This window comes from Aspergillus terreus, genomic scaffold (genome assembly GCF_000149615.1).
Source record: "Aspergillus terreus NIH2624 scaffold_1 genomic scaffold, whole genome shotgun sequence".
Lineage (NCBI taxonomy): Eukaryota > Fungi > Ascomycota > Eurotiomycetes > Eurotiales > Aspergillaceae > Aspergillus > Aspergillus terreus.
The window spans coordinates 752,785-770,098 of NT_165972.1; the positions used below are offsets into that span (position 1 = coordinate 752,785).

The 17,314-nt window shown below is 51.0% G+C and overlaps 5 protein-coding genes and 1 non-coding gene across 6 annotated transcripts; 3 read left to right on the top strand and 3 right to left on the bottom strand.

The window, feature by feature from the left end:
• Positions 1 to 547: 547 nt before the first annotated feature.
• ATEG_00264 (uncharacterized protein) lies at positions 548 to 3,315 on the top strand (the record flags this gene model as incomplete). Its single annotated transcript, XM_001210350.1, has 8 exons — positions 548 to 552; positions 603 to 625; positions 690 to 1,013; positions 1,162 to 1,256; positions 1,349 to 1,576; positions 1,631 to 2,220; positions 2,276 to 2,566; positions 2,616 to 3,315. 8 exons carry the CDS (start codon positions 548 to 550, stop codon positions 3,313 to 3,315), a joined length of 2,256 nt encoding a protein of 751 aa, XP_001210350.1.
• Positions 3,316 to 4,740: 1,425 nt separating this feature from the next.
• ATEG_00265 (aminoglycoside phosphotransferase family protein) lies at positions 4,741 to 5,487 on the bottom strand (the record flags this gene model as incomplete). Its single annotated transcript, XM_001210351.1, has 1 exon — positions 4,741 to 5,487. The coding sequence occupies one exon, from the start codon at positions 5,485 to 5,487 to the stop codon at positions 4,741 to 4,743; it is 747 nt and encodes a 248-aa protein (XP_001210351.1).
• Positions 5,488 to 6,694: 1,207 nt separating this feature from the next.
• ATEG_00266 (nucleotide triphosphate diphosphatase NUDT15) lies at positions 6,695 to 7,301 on the bottom strand (the record flags this gene model as incomplete). Its single annotated transcript, XM_001210352.1, has 3 exons — positions 6,695 to 6,892; positions 6,949 to 7,154; positions 7,214 to 7,301. The coding sequence occupies 3 exons, from the start codon at positions 7,299 to 7,301 to the stop codon at positions 6,695 to 6,697; spliced, it is 492 nt and encodes a 163-aa protein (XP_001210352.1).
• A 1,587-nt stretch (positions 7,302 to 8,888) lies between these two features.
• On the bottom strand, positions 8,889 to 10,854 carry ATEG_00267 (putative proline--tRNA ligase AIM10; the record flags this gene model as incomplete). The annotated part of the gene is made up of 4 exons (XM_001210353.1): positions 8,889 to 10,240; positions 10,290 to 10,427; positions 10,603 to 10,693; positions 10,741 to 10,854. 4 exons carry the CDS (start codon positions 10,852 to 10,854, stop codon positions 8,889 to 8,891), a joined length of 1,695 nt encoding a protein of 564 aa, XP_001210353.1.
• Positions 10,855 to 11,361: 507 nt separating this feature from the next.
• Positions 11,362 to 14,876, top strand: ATEG_00268 (RNA-binding ribosome biosynthesis protein MAK21; the record flags this gene model as incomplete). The annotated part of the gene is made up of 4 exons (XM_001210354.1): positions 11,362 to 12,144; positions 12,196 to 13,310; positions 13,364 to 13,910; positions 13,977 to 14,876. The coding sequence occupies 4 exons, from the start codon at positions 11,362 to 11,364 to the stop codon at positions 14,874 to 14,876; spliced, it is 3,345 nt and encodes a 1,114-aa protein (XP_001210354.1).
• A 279-nt stretch (positions 14,877 to 15,155) lies between these two features.
• ATEG_10479 lies at positions 15,156 to 15,237 on the top strand. The gene has a single exon. It is a non-coding gene; the product is annotated as a tRNA-Ala (tRNA).
• The last annotated feature ends 2,077 nt before the right edge of the window (positions 15,238 to 17,314 follow it).

The window sequence follows — 17,314 nt, forward strand, 5'->3', positions numbered from 1 at the left end:
ATGGAGATCGGACGTTGAAAATCCGACTGGAGAGCGACTAATTACCATTCCTGTTTGGGACGCGTCGGGCGTCGCGTCTGTCCACTTTATCCTGTTTGGGATTAGTGGCGAGTCCTCCCGGCTGAACCAATCAGAATGCGGTATGGGAAGTATACATCAACAACTGAAGTCGAAAGTGTTTCCTTCATTCATCCCAACTCCCAGTCTTACAGGACTGGCTGTATGTCTCTCCAGATACCTGTACAAAGATGAATACATAAATCAGTTCTGTTATTATCCTTCACTGGTGCAGGGGCATGCAGTCATCCAAGAGTGAGGTTTTTCTACCAGGTTCCGTTGGAAGGTACAAACGAACACTAGGATTCACTTTTCTCTCCAGTTTCTGTTACCTGTTCTTTCCCTCTTCCATTTCTATCTCTCTCTTCCTCCCGTCTTTCCTTCTTTCCTTTTCTCTCTCCCTCAGGCCATATCATTCATCATCTCTCATGATTCCTTAGTCCTTCCTAAACGCTTCAATCCTTCCCGGTACCGACAAGCGAAAGTAATCATGGAGTGAGTTTACACTCAACTTGTCGCTTCACATGTCGCTAACACTACGTCAGTCATGAGACATCGGGAGCCCAAGGTAAGTCCCTTTACGAGGTGAATAACCCATGTTCGTCGTTCCTCTGTACTAACACCCTCTCCAGAATGGCAGTTACCCGGGTACGGTCGAGCTCCAGTCAACCCCCGTGGTCTGTCACACCAAAGCAATCCTCAACCAGCCGGGGCGTCTACCGCGCCCACCATCCGAAATGAACCCCCCAGGCCATCATACTCCACTGTAGCAGCCACCGGTGGTCAGCAGTATAACCCATCTTCTGCAAGAGGTACACAAAGAGCATCCCGGGAGCGTGCCAGTTCGAGATCTAGGCGACCCTACACAGCTCGAGGCGCATCGCATCGATCCACCCCTTTGTTTCCCAATTCTCCCTCAAAGGCAGCCCTGATAACTGGTGACAAAAAGCCCACTGGTGAGTCCCACAACATATATGCATGTTGGTCAACGTACTAAGCTATCTATGAAGACGTCGTCAAGCTTCCCGCAACCTTTGGATCGTTCAAAAATCAGTAAGGAATTCCCAGACAAAGCATCGAGCGTCCGAACTAACACCATCTTAGGTTTTTCGGCGTCGCCAGATCAACGCTCCACGGGCGGAAACTACAAGCTACACAAGGGCGTCTCGAAGTTTTCCAGGGCATCAGTCGCAAGACAGGTGCTTTTGTCCAAGCGCCTCGCCACGCCGATACGGTAGTGTAGCGCCCTGTCTGTGTGCCAAACGAAGTGCAGAGTGCTGAAATCCAACAGGTCATTTCTTTGTGGGGCGGGGCAGCTCAGGTAGCATCTGCCAAAGAACTTCTTCTCGGTCTACTCGACAAGTGCACACTCGATGCTCCTCAGAAAAAGGGCGCGTGGGCTAAAATCCACGCCAAGAACGCGGGTAAAGAGGCCAATGCTGAGATGAAGGAGAGACGTGAGCATGCTATACTGCAACTGAGGAAAGAGCCTGAAGTACTCTTAGCGTTTCCGGAGAAGGTCAGTACAAAGACGTCGGCTTGTAAGGGTGCATTAACACGTTCTTCTTTCTAGCTACTCTTTCTGTGGCCAAAAGAAGGTCCATCCTTATCCGAAGCCCTTGGACAACAGCTCGAAGCTCTTGATGTCCTTCGCGCTAAATTCAATTGCCATTTGTTCGTCCCGAAGGGCCTTCCCGATTTCATCTGTGCCCTAGGTCAGGATCATGACACGATCAAGAACATCGCCCACCGTCTCAGAACAAAATGGGTCGAAACTGTGGCCAGCAGCAACATCAAATCAAAGGTCTACGTCATCGAACCTCCAAGTCCAACCACCATGAAGAAGAATATAGTGGTGAAGCACGAAAACCACTTGGCTAGGCCTCTTCTCCGAGGAAATAAACTAAAGGGGCTCGACTTGGAGTCATGGCAAGACATATCGGGTCTCATACAATCCAAGAACAACGCCCGGGTACTCAAAGCAGTTGAAACATCATTGAAAGGACTTATATTTGTCCGCGGTCATTTGCGTATGCGTATCAATATTGGATTGTTTGTGCTTGATGAGTACCGCGCACCCAAAGAAGGCAGTGATTCGTACAGCTTTGAGGAGTTCAGAGAGATGCTCTTATATGAGCAAACTAAGGGCAGACTGATTCCAGGGTAAGGCTCTCCCAGACTCTATAGAGTATGCCATTAATCATGTCATGATTTGCAGGTTGAAAGTCTCCCAAGAAGATTTTCTCGCTAGATTCTACAACGCAACCGATCTGCTTGAGACATATGAGAGTGCCACCAGCTTACTCGACAAAGTGGAACCTGCATACTCTGTCAACTTTGAATTCTTAGGCTCGAACAATTCCATGCTACGACTGGAGGTAGAGTTCGCCAAGAGCCCACTTGCAGAGGAGTATGAGGTTACTCAACGCCGATGGCTCAGGCCTCGAAAGAGTGGACAGTCGAACGATAGACGGCCCCCTCTGCAGATTGGCGTCATCGACTTCGAGAGGTCAGTCTCAACGCGGATCTTCGGCGGCGCAAGCTGACTTTGCAAACAGATCGGACTGGCAGCTGGAGATCAGGTCCTTGGAATTCCACGAGGCCTCTTCCATTGATGTTTCATTGAAAGAATTTGGCCACAGTGTTAAAATCCCTCACGACACCAAGATCACTGACATTTCCGCACCGCCACGCAGAAAGGTGATTTTCAAAGACTCCCCCCCTGTCTCTAGGCTTGTGGAGAAAACTGCATTCCGATATCGACTGAAAGGGACCGACTACACGTTGGAGGTTGCCCGTTACGACGAATACGTTCGCAAGAACCTCTTCAATATGCAGGACCAAAGTGTCACGGCCGCGGCAAGTCAATTTTCGGAAGTCCCTTTTACATCATGGGGTGCATCGATATTCGACTCGAAATGGGATAATCTACTAGGAGAACATGCGAACCTGCCCGTTGGTCAATCTGCGAAATACAATCCGAACCTGAACACCTTTTTTCTTCCCAGGCAGTCGGCCGTGCCAAACGAAAAGGGCGCTGGATTCTGGGAGATGGTTGATTTGGTGAAGCGTGTTGCGGAAGTCCTCGGTCCAACACGCATCTCTCCTGAGGGCACTCAAGAGTTGTCCGGCCCCGAATCTGAAGCAAGGTCGACAGTCGTGAACAGAATGCAGGGCGCTATCCCTGGGTCTTCCCCGGCCACCAGTACCAAAACCCCTAGAGAAATGTTGGATGCGGATCTCGGCACTCTGTTCTAGGCGATGGCATTTCAGTCTTTCCAGTCTGCCCAGAGAATCTCTTTGATCATGTTTCCGTGCAGTTCATGATGACAACCGAACACATATTTAGCGTATAGCTCTATGGGGATCACGACGACTTGAAGGACTCTTTTGGGGTCATTTCATGTATGAGTTCACTCTATTCACAATGATATTTTTCGTGTCCCTTGATATGACAAAACATAGACCATATATCCATAGCAAGGCCTCAGCCACCGCCTGCAGCGGCCGCAGTCGAAGGGGCATTTTCACTCAGCAACTTTTGCCTCAGCGCTGAAAAGTGTGTTAGCGATAAATATAATGATCGTATATAGAAGCACGGCTTACCATCTTCGAATAGTCTCTGCTGACTGCTCTTCGTCTGCACAATCTTTTCCAGCTCTGTCAAGTTTGCCTCCAAGTTCTTGACCTTGTCCTCGTAGAATGCAATTGCCTTTGCTGGCGTCTGAGGACGGGATGCACCGGTCAGTCTCGACACATTTCCCGACTCGCGAAAAATGAGCACATACCTTCTCCACGTAGAATCCGGTGCCAACATCCACAAGCACCTTTTCCCGATCCACCAGCTTGCCCCGAACATACAGGGAGCTGGTCAAGGGCACTAGGATGTCATCCTTTCCGTCCGTTCCCTTCTTATCCGACCCAACAACACCCTCATTGATCGACCGGATACAGTCGCGGAATTTGGACTGCGCGGCGCGGAGTTTGGTATGCGAGGTGGTCAGGTGTTCAAGCTCGGAGGAAAGACGGGTTTGAAGGGCGCGAAGCTGCGGCACAGAGAGCGAATTGATGTTCACTGTTTCGGGGATCCCCGACGTCAGTTAGGTGTTGCTGCGCGGTTGGGTGGTGGTGCGTTTGCGTTACCTGCACCTGGAGGGGCATCCGATGCGGGGGTATCTGAAGAGGACATTTTTGCGCCGGATATTTGTTGCTCGTAGTTGTTTGGGTGTAGGTTGTGCGGTGAGATGTAGAGGACCTACGCGGAATAATGTCTCGCGGGCTCCGACGGGTGCTTTCTGTCCCGGTATTGATTGCGTCGACGGCGGGCGGTGGTGATGACTTTTGGTTCGCAGAGCGGTTGCTAACAGCCTTGGTGTCACGTGAGGCTCGACAGAGTGTACTCTCTGTACTACATGTACAATGTATGTAGGTCATTTTCTTTCATTCAATAAGTGGAAATAAAAGGTATTTTCGGAGACCTATTGCTAAGGAGCTAGCTCTGTAGATAGATGTCTATCCCAAATCCATATTTGTTGGTAATGATAGTATATGATGAATTCCTCCTATGCAGAGTCCAGCCACGGGTCATTCAATAATTCTTTCGCGGTTTTCCTTTCTTCAGGGACCCATTTATTTAACAAATATTGCTTATAACATTCAATATCGCTGGCCTTGGATACCAACTCAAGCAGTCTTCTCCATAAATCGCAGTAAGTCCGCAGAATCATCATGTTCACCGTCCAGAGCTACTGACGGGCCTCGTCTTTCATAAAAAGGCCGCTCAAAGTATTCAGGAAAGAAGCCGGCGTATTCCCAGTCGATAATAGCACGTATCTTCAATGTCTCAGGGTCAACGATAATATTGTGCTGGGCGAGATCGTTGTGGCAGAAGACATATTCACCATCTTTGGACACTTTTCGAGGCCATTCGTTCTTGTCTGAGAGGCGCATCACGCGATATGGCGGAAGCACAATCCCTGAAGGGCCACCGATAGTGTTGGACTTGATCCTACGTAGGGTGGCTAGGTGCTGCTCGACTTCAGTACGAACGACATACTTCTGATCGTCCGTTAAGTCTGACATAGCCACTCCGTCGATGTGTTCTGTGATCAATACAAACGAATCGTCGAGCTCAAAAGCACCGTACAAAGTTGGAACAGGGATGTTGCTCACGCGTCGAATAAAACGCAAAGTTGCTGCCTCGTTTTGGAGTCGTTGCTTTCCTAATCGGGGGATGTGTTTCGTGCCGCGGTGGGTGGTCTTGTATTCGCTCGGCCTGAGGCCACGTTTGATGAAGAAATTGCCGCAGTGATAGTAGGCCCTTTCGGCGGTCATTGCAGTGGATGTAACGAACGAATCAACCCCTGTGCAGTCGATGTTTCCAGGGGCATCAGAATCGAGAGTCACCTCGCTGTGGCAGTTCTCTACCATGATGGAAGGGGACTTTCAGTCGATATGTTGCTTAGAATGCAGCGGAGTAAAGCTGCTCTGGGCTCAAGATGTGTCCAAATCAATCAATTCAAAAGCCATGAATGTTCTTCCGCTCGCGAGAGGGGAATTTATTTGATCCTCTGGTTCATGTCAAACCAGGCGGTCCTGTACGACTTGCTGTAGTACACAGCTTGCCGTATTGGGGTTAGTCGGTCTTACTGGGCAGTCTGTTTGGATGAGTAATCCCTCTCTCTTCATCTTTATCATTGATATAATGGTGTGTGTGTCAAGAGGATTGCATTTCTAAGTTGCTAGGGTAAACAGAATTGTGTAATAAGTATCTCTTACGGGACAATTGATTATACTCCGACTAACCTCCATAGGAACACTCCAAGTCATTCTCAACCACGCCTACGGAGCACATGTGAGACTCAACATATTTAGGCATTCTGGGCTGCCTTGATCAACCTCGTCCACAGGAAATCATCATCGCTCTCACCACCCCAAAATGAATCTTCGACCCCCCTCTTTCAAGCCATTACGGTTCGTCCCCGCAAGTAAGAAGGACGAGATCCTGGACAAGGATGTCTTCTGGGTCGATGCAGTCGCGCATGGAAGACTCCCTCAAGGAGGCAACCACTGGTGTTTTCTACCTCCGTGTGTCAGCAACCCACTCGATACACCTGGATATGACGCCTTCGTATACCGTGCCCAGTACCTCGGTTGCCGGCGGCTCCAAGGGCAATCTGGTTGTGAGCCTTCTGGACTATACCATCTCACCGTCCGCGCAGAAGGTTGTGAGGCTGGATGTTCTGACCAGCAGGACGGTACGGGACTATGTCAGCTTACTTGTCGAACACGGCCGAGACAAGTATGAGTTCAACGACCAGGGTCAGGGGTGCAGGTACTGGGTTGACCAGCAGATAGATCTGTTTTATCAGCATGGTTTCTTGGTGAGCCGCGCGCAAATCGAAGAGGCTCGTGCGGCTATTCTCACACAGTGGCCTAATCGGATGCAATACCCTCTTGTGCAGGGTGGCTACTATCAGTAGTTTATGAAGTTACAGCTCTGGGAGTGAAATTGGTGTTAGATCGTGGTTAAAGCATAATCATGGCAAATTCTATACCACGGTATTCGTAAGCATGCAAACATTCGCCTCAAACAAAATGCCACCCCATAAAATAAGAAACAAACGGATTCCCTGTGTCACCACAAGCCAGAAACGAGCGACTCGAGCAGATCACCCCGCTGCCGGAACAGATTCAGAATCGGGATGAACAGCCTCCGCCCCTGGAAGGCATCGATGGTGCCCTCCTTCTCGGCGGAATCATACGCTTCATAAAAACCGCAGACGTCGTCCAGCGTAACCCACTGCCACTCTTCACATTTCTCCGGCTCCATGATCTTCACACTGTCAGTCATGCCTTGTAGGAAAAGAATCAGGAATCGTAGGGACATACCACTGCCTCCTGCTTCCCATCGACAACACGGGCCCCAACGAAGATAGTCACATAATGCTTCCCCTCTGCTTCCATGATATCGTTGGTTGCAGTCATGTACTGGATATCGCGCACCTCGAGAGACGTCTCTTCGAGGATCTCCCGTGCGGCGCATTCTTCGAAGGACTCCCCGAACTCTAGGTGGCCTCCGGGGAGAGCCCAGGTGCCTAGTTCTTGTTAGACAAAACCCTTTTGATGGATGAAAGCTGCGTGGAGGACGGCATACCTGATCCGTGGCTGCCCTTGCGTTTGCCGATGAGGAATTGTCCCTGGTTGTTGAAGACGAAGACGCCGACGCCGATTCTGGGATTCATCTTAAGTATATCAACGTGTATTTCAGATAGAATAATTGTATAAAGTATGGAAGAATCGATGTAGAAGTTGAGAGCTGGAATGTCGAAGCGATTGTAGTGGAGAAATTGAAGTGAGCGGGAAACGAGGGATCTCCGTCGTTTATAAAGCGGTCGCGACAACAAAAGAGCCACGGAGTCAAAAGACACAGTGAACAAAGATCCTACTATTCTTGAAATCAATGAACACTTGTCTGTATACTCATCTCTCCGGTGCTTAGTAGATCTGGGTGGTCAGGCGTATTGGGGCTCTAGCGAAACCGCCTTGTCTTGTGCTGCACCAGCCACACCGCTGGGCATCAACCGGAGGACACGGGTAACGACACAGCCTGCACTGTGTCCCTGCATTATGCTCGCTTAGATTCTGTGGCTTGTAAGAGGCTCTTTCTGCCTGCGGAAGGCCATGTAAAGACAAGGTCTTGTAAATCTTGTTAAACGCCGCATGCATGTGACATCCATACATCTTGGCTATAGACGCTCAGTGCGTTTCCTTCAACTGCCGACGTCCAGATGGCTGCGCAATCAATCTGGGATACGTCTGGTGTACGCCTCGTGTCTAACATCTGTCGCAGTTGTTATAGTGTTGGGTCATTCGCCCGGTAGGAGATCGTGGCACATGTACTCTACAAGGTATTCAGGATGATTCATTAAACCGACTAGTCGGTAAGGAAAGGCTTGCCAGCTAGTACCACCATAGAGGCGGCGCATACTTGTAAACGCCAATCGCTTTGGGACCCTGCATTCCAGTGGCTTGAGCGAGTGGCTAGGATAGAAACAATCTACCAATCCTAAGTATAAAGTCAGTCCTGCAGGATCTGCCTGCGCAGAAGAGGGTGTTTATGATATCGTCACAAGAGCAGTAAGTGTGTGTTGGAATATTCGGATGCAGAGATTTCTGTCAATAGATCTTGATATCCCTACCAAACACTGATGGTTGCAATCATCGCCAATACGCTTGCACCTTGATCGAGGCCAACGCAAAGAGCTGGCGAACGAGCCAGGTATCAGGTGCCCTAAATGAGTCACAAGCAGTGTAGAGTACTTACTAGTCAGGCGGGATACAGATTGATAGACATCCTATAGAGTCGCATATATCTGCTGGCTGTGGCATATGCGTTGCACATTAAAGGATGTTCCATCCAACAAATTATAGGGAGGAAACGAGTTGGATAACTGGTTGCGCAGCTCTTTTGCTGTATGCCTCATCATGAGCCATCCTCTTGCTGTCGCTATTATGGAATGGAATAGCCAGCACAATCTCTGATTGCTCGCGCAAAAGACTATGCCTTGGACGGGCTGTGTAGATCACACAGTGAAGCCATTGCGTTATCACTACACTTAGACTACCTACCTTGTAGACCGGGTATACAGAAATTGGCTCCAGTTATGCTATTTGTGAGGTAATGATCTGCATTGATACTCCAATGCATACCTAACGAGAGGAAGAACTGGAAAAATTGCCAGCACAAGTGAGATGGGTATATTGGCAGTCATAGTGTACAATTTGGGTGTACTGGTACAATGATATCTATAATACAAAGCTCATCCGCTCTACAGCTGCGCTAGCAGTGAATTCACAAACTCTGGGAGTCGCTCCAGAGGAACATTCTCGCGCAGGTTGTTCAGCCGCCGGCACTGCACCTCAACCGTCTGCTGCTTCTTCCACCCCTTTCCAACCACCACAATAACAGGGTATCCAATCAGGTCTGCATCTCCAAGCTTCCATCCCATCTGCTTGTCGCGGTCATCGAGGATGGTGTCGAACGGCGACGTGGGATTGGAGGCCAGAACATCGTAGATCTTCTCTGCGTCCGCTTCCAGCCCCTTGGTAGGAACAACAATGACCTCGTAAGGGGCCATCGCCCGAGGCCAGTTGAGACCCTTCGAGTCTGCCAGGCTGTCCGCGACAGCGGTGATCATCCGCGAAACGCCGATGCCATGGCATCCCATCTCCATCGGCACAGTTTGGTCCTCGGACTTGCCGGCGGTCGCCCGGTCCACCATGACACAGGCTTGCAGGACTTCGCTGTAGCGGGTGCCCAGGTGGAACGTGTGTCCCAGCTCAATCGCCGTGTGGGTCTTCAGATGTCCCTGTCCGCATTTCGTGCACTTGTCGCCATCGTGCACCTTGACTAGGTTGAGCCCATTGTTCGTCTCCGGGAACCGATCTAGCATGGTGTAGTCGATGTCGTCGGCCGCACACCCAGCGCGCTGCAGGAGATCACTCAGTGGCGGGCGCTTGTATACGCGGACCTGCGAGTCGTAAAGGTCAAGGACCTGCGGCCGCTTGGAGGCTTTCTCAGACTTCACTTGCGTAGCCCACTGCTCTAGCGGGTTCTCCACGCTGAGATCCAGGTCGACGCCCGCTGCACTGGCCACGGCCTTGACGGCGTGCGAATTCACCTCCCGTTCCACGGGCTCTTGAGAGTCTCCTTGCATGGAGAATTTGGGGTACCAGGCTCGTAACAGTGTTCGCTTGTCCCGCGAGATCGCCATCCAGATATCGTTAGAGATGGTTGGGGTTGCTTCAGCTGAGACCGCCCCGGTGTTGAACCCCTCGGACTGAGTTGTATTATTTTCGAGCCCGTGAGATTGTCCGTCTGCAAGCTCCTCATTGTAAACACTGTCACAGCTCGTACAAGTGATAACGGTATCTTCTCCTTTTGAGCTGGGGAAATGGAACTCATGACTTAGGTTCCCTCCCATGTTGCCGGAGTCGGCGACGGCGACCAGATAGGGGATTTTCAATTCGTTGAACAACCGGGTATAGGCAGCTCTTACCTGCCCATAGGTCTTCAGGGCTTCTTCCATGCTGTAGTCAAAAGTGTAGAGGTCTTTCATGATGAACTCTCGTCCACGCAGAAGACCCTGTCTTGGCCGGGGCTCATCCCGGTATTTTCTTGCTATCATGAGCTGTTAGATATGCCTTTTGTTCTCTTGTACGGTACCTACATATTTGATACACGCGCAAAGGAAGATCTCTGTACGACTTGGTGAGACTTCCCACCAGCGTGGTGATTTCCTCCTCATGCGTGGGTGCGAGGAGAAATCGGGACTCTTTCCTATCGAGAAATCGGAAAACCTGCATGTCTTAGTAGGTTACTAGTCAGTATAAATGCAGTTCCTACCTCTGAGCCTTCCTTCAGACGTCCTGACTGTTCCCAGAGCTCTTGGGAGGATATCGAGGATAGGGAAACCTTGGAGGCTCCTACATGGAATTAGAAATGCAAGTTCCAATGGACTCTCCATAAAGGTCAACACATACCAAGTAAGCGCATATGCTTGTCAATGAGACGTTCTAGTTTATCTTGCACACGCAAACCAAGGGGCAACATGTGAAAGATCCCAGAGTAGGCCTAAATGCAGTTAGACAGCGACTGCGCATGTATAGAGGGAACCTTACCTGCCGCAGGAAGCCACCCCTAATCAAGAGATCATTCACATCCTCTAGGACGAGTGTTAGAGGGTGAAATACTCGGTAGAGATAGAAAGTAGGTACCTTTCTCTCCTTGTACATTCTTCTTGGAGATACCTCCCGTGGGTATCCAAAAGTTTGACACGCGCGTTCTGCCATCGGTCTGTCACTATCAGCCACTGCACACAACTCCAGTGCGCGCGCTATAAACATACATGGTAATGACATAGTAAGCCTCTTTGCAATCGAAGGTTTCCCGAATAGGCCCGATATGCCACTGAAGAGCGGCCCGGCGCCGGGCGAAACCCGGCAATCATGAATCAAGAGGCTGGGATTGTGCGCAGCTTCCCCAATTTAAAAAGTTGTCAACTGCCAGCCACCACCGGTCAGATTCAAACAATTGAAGATACAAGAACTCCAACTAAACACGGCGGAATTGAAGGCTGCGGCCAGGTGGTCCGTGCATGACACGGCGGGTCCCGGGTCAAGTTTTTCTCCGGCGGCCTCGGGGTGTCTCCATAATTTCGGGCGGCAGAAAAAAAAAGTCCGGCGATAAACCATTCAACACAACGACGCTTTGGTCAGGTCAGTATATTATAACTGTTCACCATGGCCAAAGGTAAGGGGAAGCGCTCCTCCGGCGCTCACGAGGCTGTCTCCGAAGGCAGCTCTGCCGCCAATGGCACCAACGCCGGTGCAGACGCTTTTCCCCAGCTGGAAGAGAGTGCCTTTGCGGGCCTGCGACAGAAGATCGAACAGAGACTGAAGGACCAGAGTTCAGCCAAGCAAAAGTCGAAAAACAACAAGACCAAGGCTGGCTCCAACGATTCTGCAAAGGAACCCAAGCAAATCGCGCCGAAGACGGACTCAAAGCGAGGCGATGCCGAAAAGAATAAGGGCAAAAAGCGGGATCGCAACGGTGAAGTGATTGCTGCGGAGAAGAAAGACAAGGCAGATACGTCAGCACCCCAGGATGATACTTTCTTGCAGGAGGTTTTGGCTCTCGGTGGTACCAAGGAAGATATCGATCTTCTCGAGGGCATCGACTCCGATGTCGAGGACGTCGCAGACACTACGCAGAAATCGAAGGGCAAATCCGAGGAGGACTTACTACGAAAGGAGCTATCCAGTATGCTAGCCGCGGCTGGACAGGTTGTCCCCGAAGATGCGGAAGAGGAAGACATCGATGAGGAGGACGACGAGGCCGAGGAGGATGAAGCAGAGGAAGATGAGCATGAGGATGAGAGCGAGCAAGCCGAAGACTCTGGTGAAGATGAGGAAGATGAGATCAAGCCCGCTCCATCTTCGAAACAGGCTAAGGAATCTACCAAGAGTGACAAGGCTCCCAAGGACAAGGCTGAGATTTCTTTCCCCAAGGAATACTCTAAGCTGGTGAGCAATATCCAGCCCCAGCTTTTACATACATGCTGACCCGAGCAATAGACCGTTATGCCCCGGTCCGATTGGTATGCAACGGATCTCCCCACGATCTCGGCGAAACAAGCGAACACTCTGCCCCGTCATCTAGTGGAACGTGTACATCAATATGCCGCGACCCTACTCGAGCAGGAGAACAAAATGTACGCGGAGGCGCAGCAGGCTTCCGCCTCATCGTCGCACAAGTTCTACACCACCATTATGTCGACCGGTACCCTTAGCGACAAGATCTCCGCTTTGACTCTTGCTGTACAGGAGTCGCCCCTGCACAACACTAAGTCCTTGGAAAGTCTAATCGGTCTCGGAAAGAAGCGTAGTCGTGCGCAGGCGGTGGAAGTTCTCCGATCTCTCAAGGATATGTTCGCTCAGGGCACATTGCTTCCAAATGATCGCAGGCTCCGATCTTTTTCCAACCAGCCATCCCTCATCGCTGCGTTCCAGGGAGCGAGCAGGTGGTCTGAAGGCGACGCCCTCCCTAGTGGTCTTCAGAAACGCCACCTTATTGTCTGGGCATACGAGAACTTTCTCAAGGAACAGTACTTCGAGGTCCTTAAGATCCTCGAGGTCTGGTGCAACGATGAGATCGAATTCTCTCGCTCCAGAGCGGTCAGCTATGTGTACGAATTGCTGAAGGAAAAGCCTGAGCAAGAAACAAATCTCTTGCGTCTGTTGGTCAACAAGCTCGGTGACAAGGCAAGGAAGATCGCATCTCGTGCTTCATATCTTCTTCTGCAACTTGAACAGGCTCACCCTCTGATGAAGCCGACCATCATCACGGCTGTTGAGGAAGTCCTCTTCCGCCCGGGCCAGAGTCAACACGCGAAGTACTACGCGATCATCACGCTGAACCAGACCGTTTTGAGTCTCAAGGAAGAGACTGTTGCGGTCCAACTGCTCGACATCTACTTCTCCCTCTTCGTCGCTTTGCTGAAACCCACCAAGGGTGGCAAGTCTCAGGCAGGCAAAAAGCCTGGCAAGTTCGGCAAGAAGGGAGGCAAAAAGTCCGCAAAGGAGGAAGAGAAGGGCCAGGCTCAGGCTGAGGAGATGCAGGACAAGCTTGTATCCGCAGTGCTGACTGGTGTGAACCGTGCCTATCCTTTCACGAACTCTGACTCGGAGCGGTACGTTTTTTGCCTCTACCCGCGTTTGAATGCAATAAGCTAATCATCAATAGTCTCTCGAAACACATCGATACCCTCTTCCGGATCACTCATTCGTCCAACTTCAACACTAGCATTCAGGCTCTTATGTTGATCCAACAATTGACTTCATCTCACCAAGTAGCGGCCGATCGTTTCTACCGGACCCTGTACGAATCTCTCCTGGACCCGCGGGTCGCAACATCTTCCAAGCAATCGCTCTACCTCAACCTTTTGTTCAAGGCTCTGAAGAACGATGTCAACGCCCGTCGCGTCAAGGCTTTCGTGAAGCGCATCGTCCAAGTCCTCGGTCTCCACCAGCCTTCCTTCGTCTGTGGTGTCTTCTACCTCCTCCGCGAACTGGAGAAATCCTTTGCCAGTATCCAGACTCTGTACGATCAGCCAGAGGAGAATGAAAGCGACGACGAGGAGGTATTCAAGGATGTGCCGGACGAGGATGACGAGCAACCCGAGCAGGCGGTCACCGCCGAGACCAAGCCCCGGAAGCCATCTAACGGCTACGACCCACGCAAGCGCGATCCTGAGCACAGCAATGCCGATAGAACCTGCTTGTGGGAATTGGTAAGAGCCTCTCCATATGCCCGTAGCCTCTACCGGTTGAACGAGCATCGACTGACTACTGTACAGCTACCCTACCTGTCACACTTCCACCCCTCAGTGTCGGTCAATGCGGCGAATCTGCTCGAGCACAAGCCCATGAGCGGAAAGCCGGATCTGACCCTGCACACGCTGACACACTTCCTTGACCGCTTTGTCTACAGAACGCCCAAGGCGGCTGCAACGACGCGTGGCGCGTCTATCATGCAGCCTCTTGCAGGCAGCGATGCGCAGGATCGCCTGGTGGCAGGCGGCAAGCATGCCCAGCATGTGCCGCTCAACTCGGAGGCATTCTGGAAGAAGAAGTCGGAGGATGTGGCGGCGGAAGACGTATTCTTCCACGAGTACTTCAACCGACTGGGCAAGGACAAGGACAAGACACGCAAGAAGAAGGGCAAGGACCCCGTTGACCGTGACGAGGAGGATGGCGAGGGTCTTAGCGACGCTGAGTCTGAGATCTGGCAGGCGCTGGTCGACTCGCGGCCCGAGTTGGAGGGCGCCGGCAGCGATGACGATCTGGACATGGAGGATCTGGAGTCCGCTTATGATAAGAGTGACGACGAGGAAGGCGAGGTTATCTTCAACGACGAGTCCGATGAGGAGATGGATGAGGAGATGGGCGAGATGGATGAGGACGAGGCGTTCGAGGCGGCTGAGCAGGCCGCTGTGCAGTCCAAGTCCAAGTCGAAGAAGACCCAGGAGCCGGAGGCCTCGGAGGATGAGTTTGACATGGATGTCTCTGATGACGAGGCGTTCTTGGATAGTGACGAGGAACTCCCGTCGGACATGGAACTCGGCGGCGGTGTGGAACTGCCCAAGGACGAGGACCAGACCGATCGGAAGAAGAGGCGCAAGCTCAAGCATCTGCCGACTTTTGCATCGGCAGACGACTATGCGGCCCTGCTGGCCGGGGAAGACGACGGGATCTGATGGGGGTAGCAAAGGAGGTGTTATGTTTATATTACTGGCAGATAGATACCATACAAAAGTCCGTAACATTGGCTTTATGATTTACTTGTGGAGAATATAGCATTCTGGTAAGTACTTGATGGCCGCTGGTTTGTGCATGCAGTGAGCAGTGAGTGCATACGACAGGGTGATCATTTCTAGCTACTCGAGTATATTGTAAGCGACAGTATCCGCGGATGTCGCCACAGGATGTTGTTCCTGATTCATGTAGTCTTATTCGGAACCTCGTAATAACAACAAGGGGTTGTGGTTTAGTGGTATAACGTTCGCTTAGCATGCCTTCGCATGCGAAAGGTCCGGGGTTCGATTCCCCGCAACTCCATTTTTTGCTTCTGTTACAGTATCTATCTATTGTAGTAGACGGCTGGGCTTTTACCTATTTTGTTGCCATTCTTTAACATAGTAGTAGTAATGAGCGTAGTGGGTGTACGTAGAATTAGGAGCAGAGGGCGTGATAATGTATGGTTACCAACAGCGGCGAGGATGTTGCTTAACATGTGGCGTTGATATATATTGCGGAGAGCTGATAGGCAAGGGAGCCCACGCGATAAGTCTAATTTGGACTATCACCCTTGCATATGGGATAGGATTCTAGAAGCAACTTCACCGTGAGCCAATTTTATCTAATGTCCATGCTACTGGCTGATGAAACATCCTAGCTACGATCGAGGCCCTTTGAGACAATGAGGAGCTGAAAGAAACAGTATGTGAGCTATCACGCCATAGACTAGTGCATAACGTGCTGAAACTTATGCTACAACATTGGTCGGGTCGGCGAACATACTTCGGAGCATCCCTAAAGCAGTGGCCCATGATGACAGGAATCTCGAGTCACTCGAACGGTCAAGTCACTGGAGGGCATCAGAATAATACTCGAAAAGTCATGATTATGCAGTGCATTATTTCAACCACATGAATCTGGTTGAGAGTCTGGCAGAAAACTCTGCTCCTGGTTGCACCACCCACGTCATGGTCCGGAGTCGATGGCAGGTCGCTAACGTCTTCGGGATGGTGTTGAGACGAATGCGGGGCCTGCAAACAGCCACATCGGGCGGAGCCGCCAGGGCATGCCGTGATTGGCGCATTCAGGGCCCGGTTCCATCAGGAGACCAACCAATCATGATGTTCTGATTGGACAGATCTACGGGTCCATTACCCGGGAAGCCCTAGCTCGTCTTACTTAACATCACCAGCGGGCCCGTGCATAAATTGACGGCCAATGAGCAATTTGGGAGACTCGAAGTCGATTTGCCCGCATTGGGACAATAACTCCTATCAGCTCGAGATTCTGGGGTAACTCGACTGCCCACGAGGAAGGATCTGACTTCTGGCGTTGGGCTGCTCTCACGACGACCAGAGATGAAAGCTATGAATACCACGCTCGTCTAGCGAGGCTTAACGTAACTTCCCGGTCATCTACACACCACGGGCGGGAAGAACTACCTCAAAGCATGTCCATGGTCCGTTCCCACCGCCACCAGGGCAGATGGGCTTACTCCTTCCATCATGATTCTGGAGCTAGAACCTTTTCCGTCCACCCCCAGAGGCCCACGCACAGAGCACGTCATGTGCTGGATTCAGTAGGAACAAATGGCTGAGAGTTCATGCGGGCCATTCAGATCGAGATTCGTCTTCTGTGGCCCCGTGCAGACCTCCACTAATTACCTCGTTGGAGCTGGGATTCTTTGGAAATCGAAAGCAGGTTCACAGCGTTAGTGTAGGTGGTTGTCTCGGCGTCCTTCGTTATCAGCCTCTGAAATCACGCTATTCTGCTCTCATCTACAGAACCGGTTAGCCAAATCACCATTTTTTCCCTCTTTCCCTGGATTTAAGTAATGATTTTTTAATTGATTTTTTAAATTTATGACTTTTATTTCTTTTCTATCGGAAGAAAAGATCGCACGTTGGTGAAGTTCTTTGTATCCTCATCTCACCACCCTCCTGAAGCTAAGCCTCTTCCTGGTCGCTTGGCTGCCTCTTGCCTTTTCTTGTTCCTCCTTAAGCCCTCTCGGCCCTCCGTCCGGTGTCTTGGTTTTCTTTGTCCGTTCGGTCTAACGTGCTCCTGCGCCTATCTCAATAATCGTTTAGAGATTGACCCGTTATCGCTTCGCCCCCATATTTATTTCTGTCGCCTCGCTGATCTTCTCTCCTGCGCACTTATTCCTCACACTGAGCCTACTTCTCCTTCATCCCTGACCTAAATGTATGTCGCATGTGCTGATCTTCTACTCACCATCGAGACGGGAGTTTTACTGACATCACATCACCTTCAATAGATCCCCTCTCTCCCAAACCACCCTGGCATTCGAGGAGCAGTACATGCATCCGAAGGTCTTCATAATTCCGTCCATACACCAATCCATCGCTTCCTTACACCTGCGGTTCGCCCGCTCGCTGAA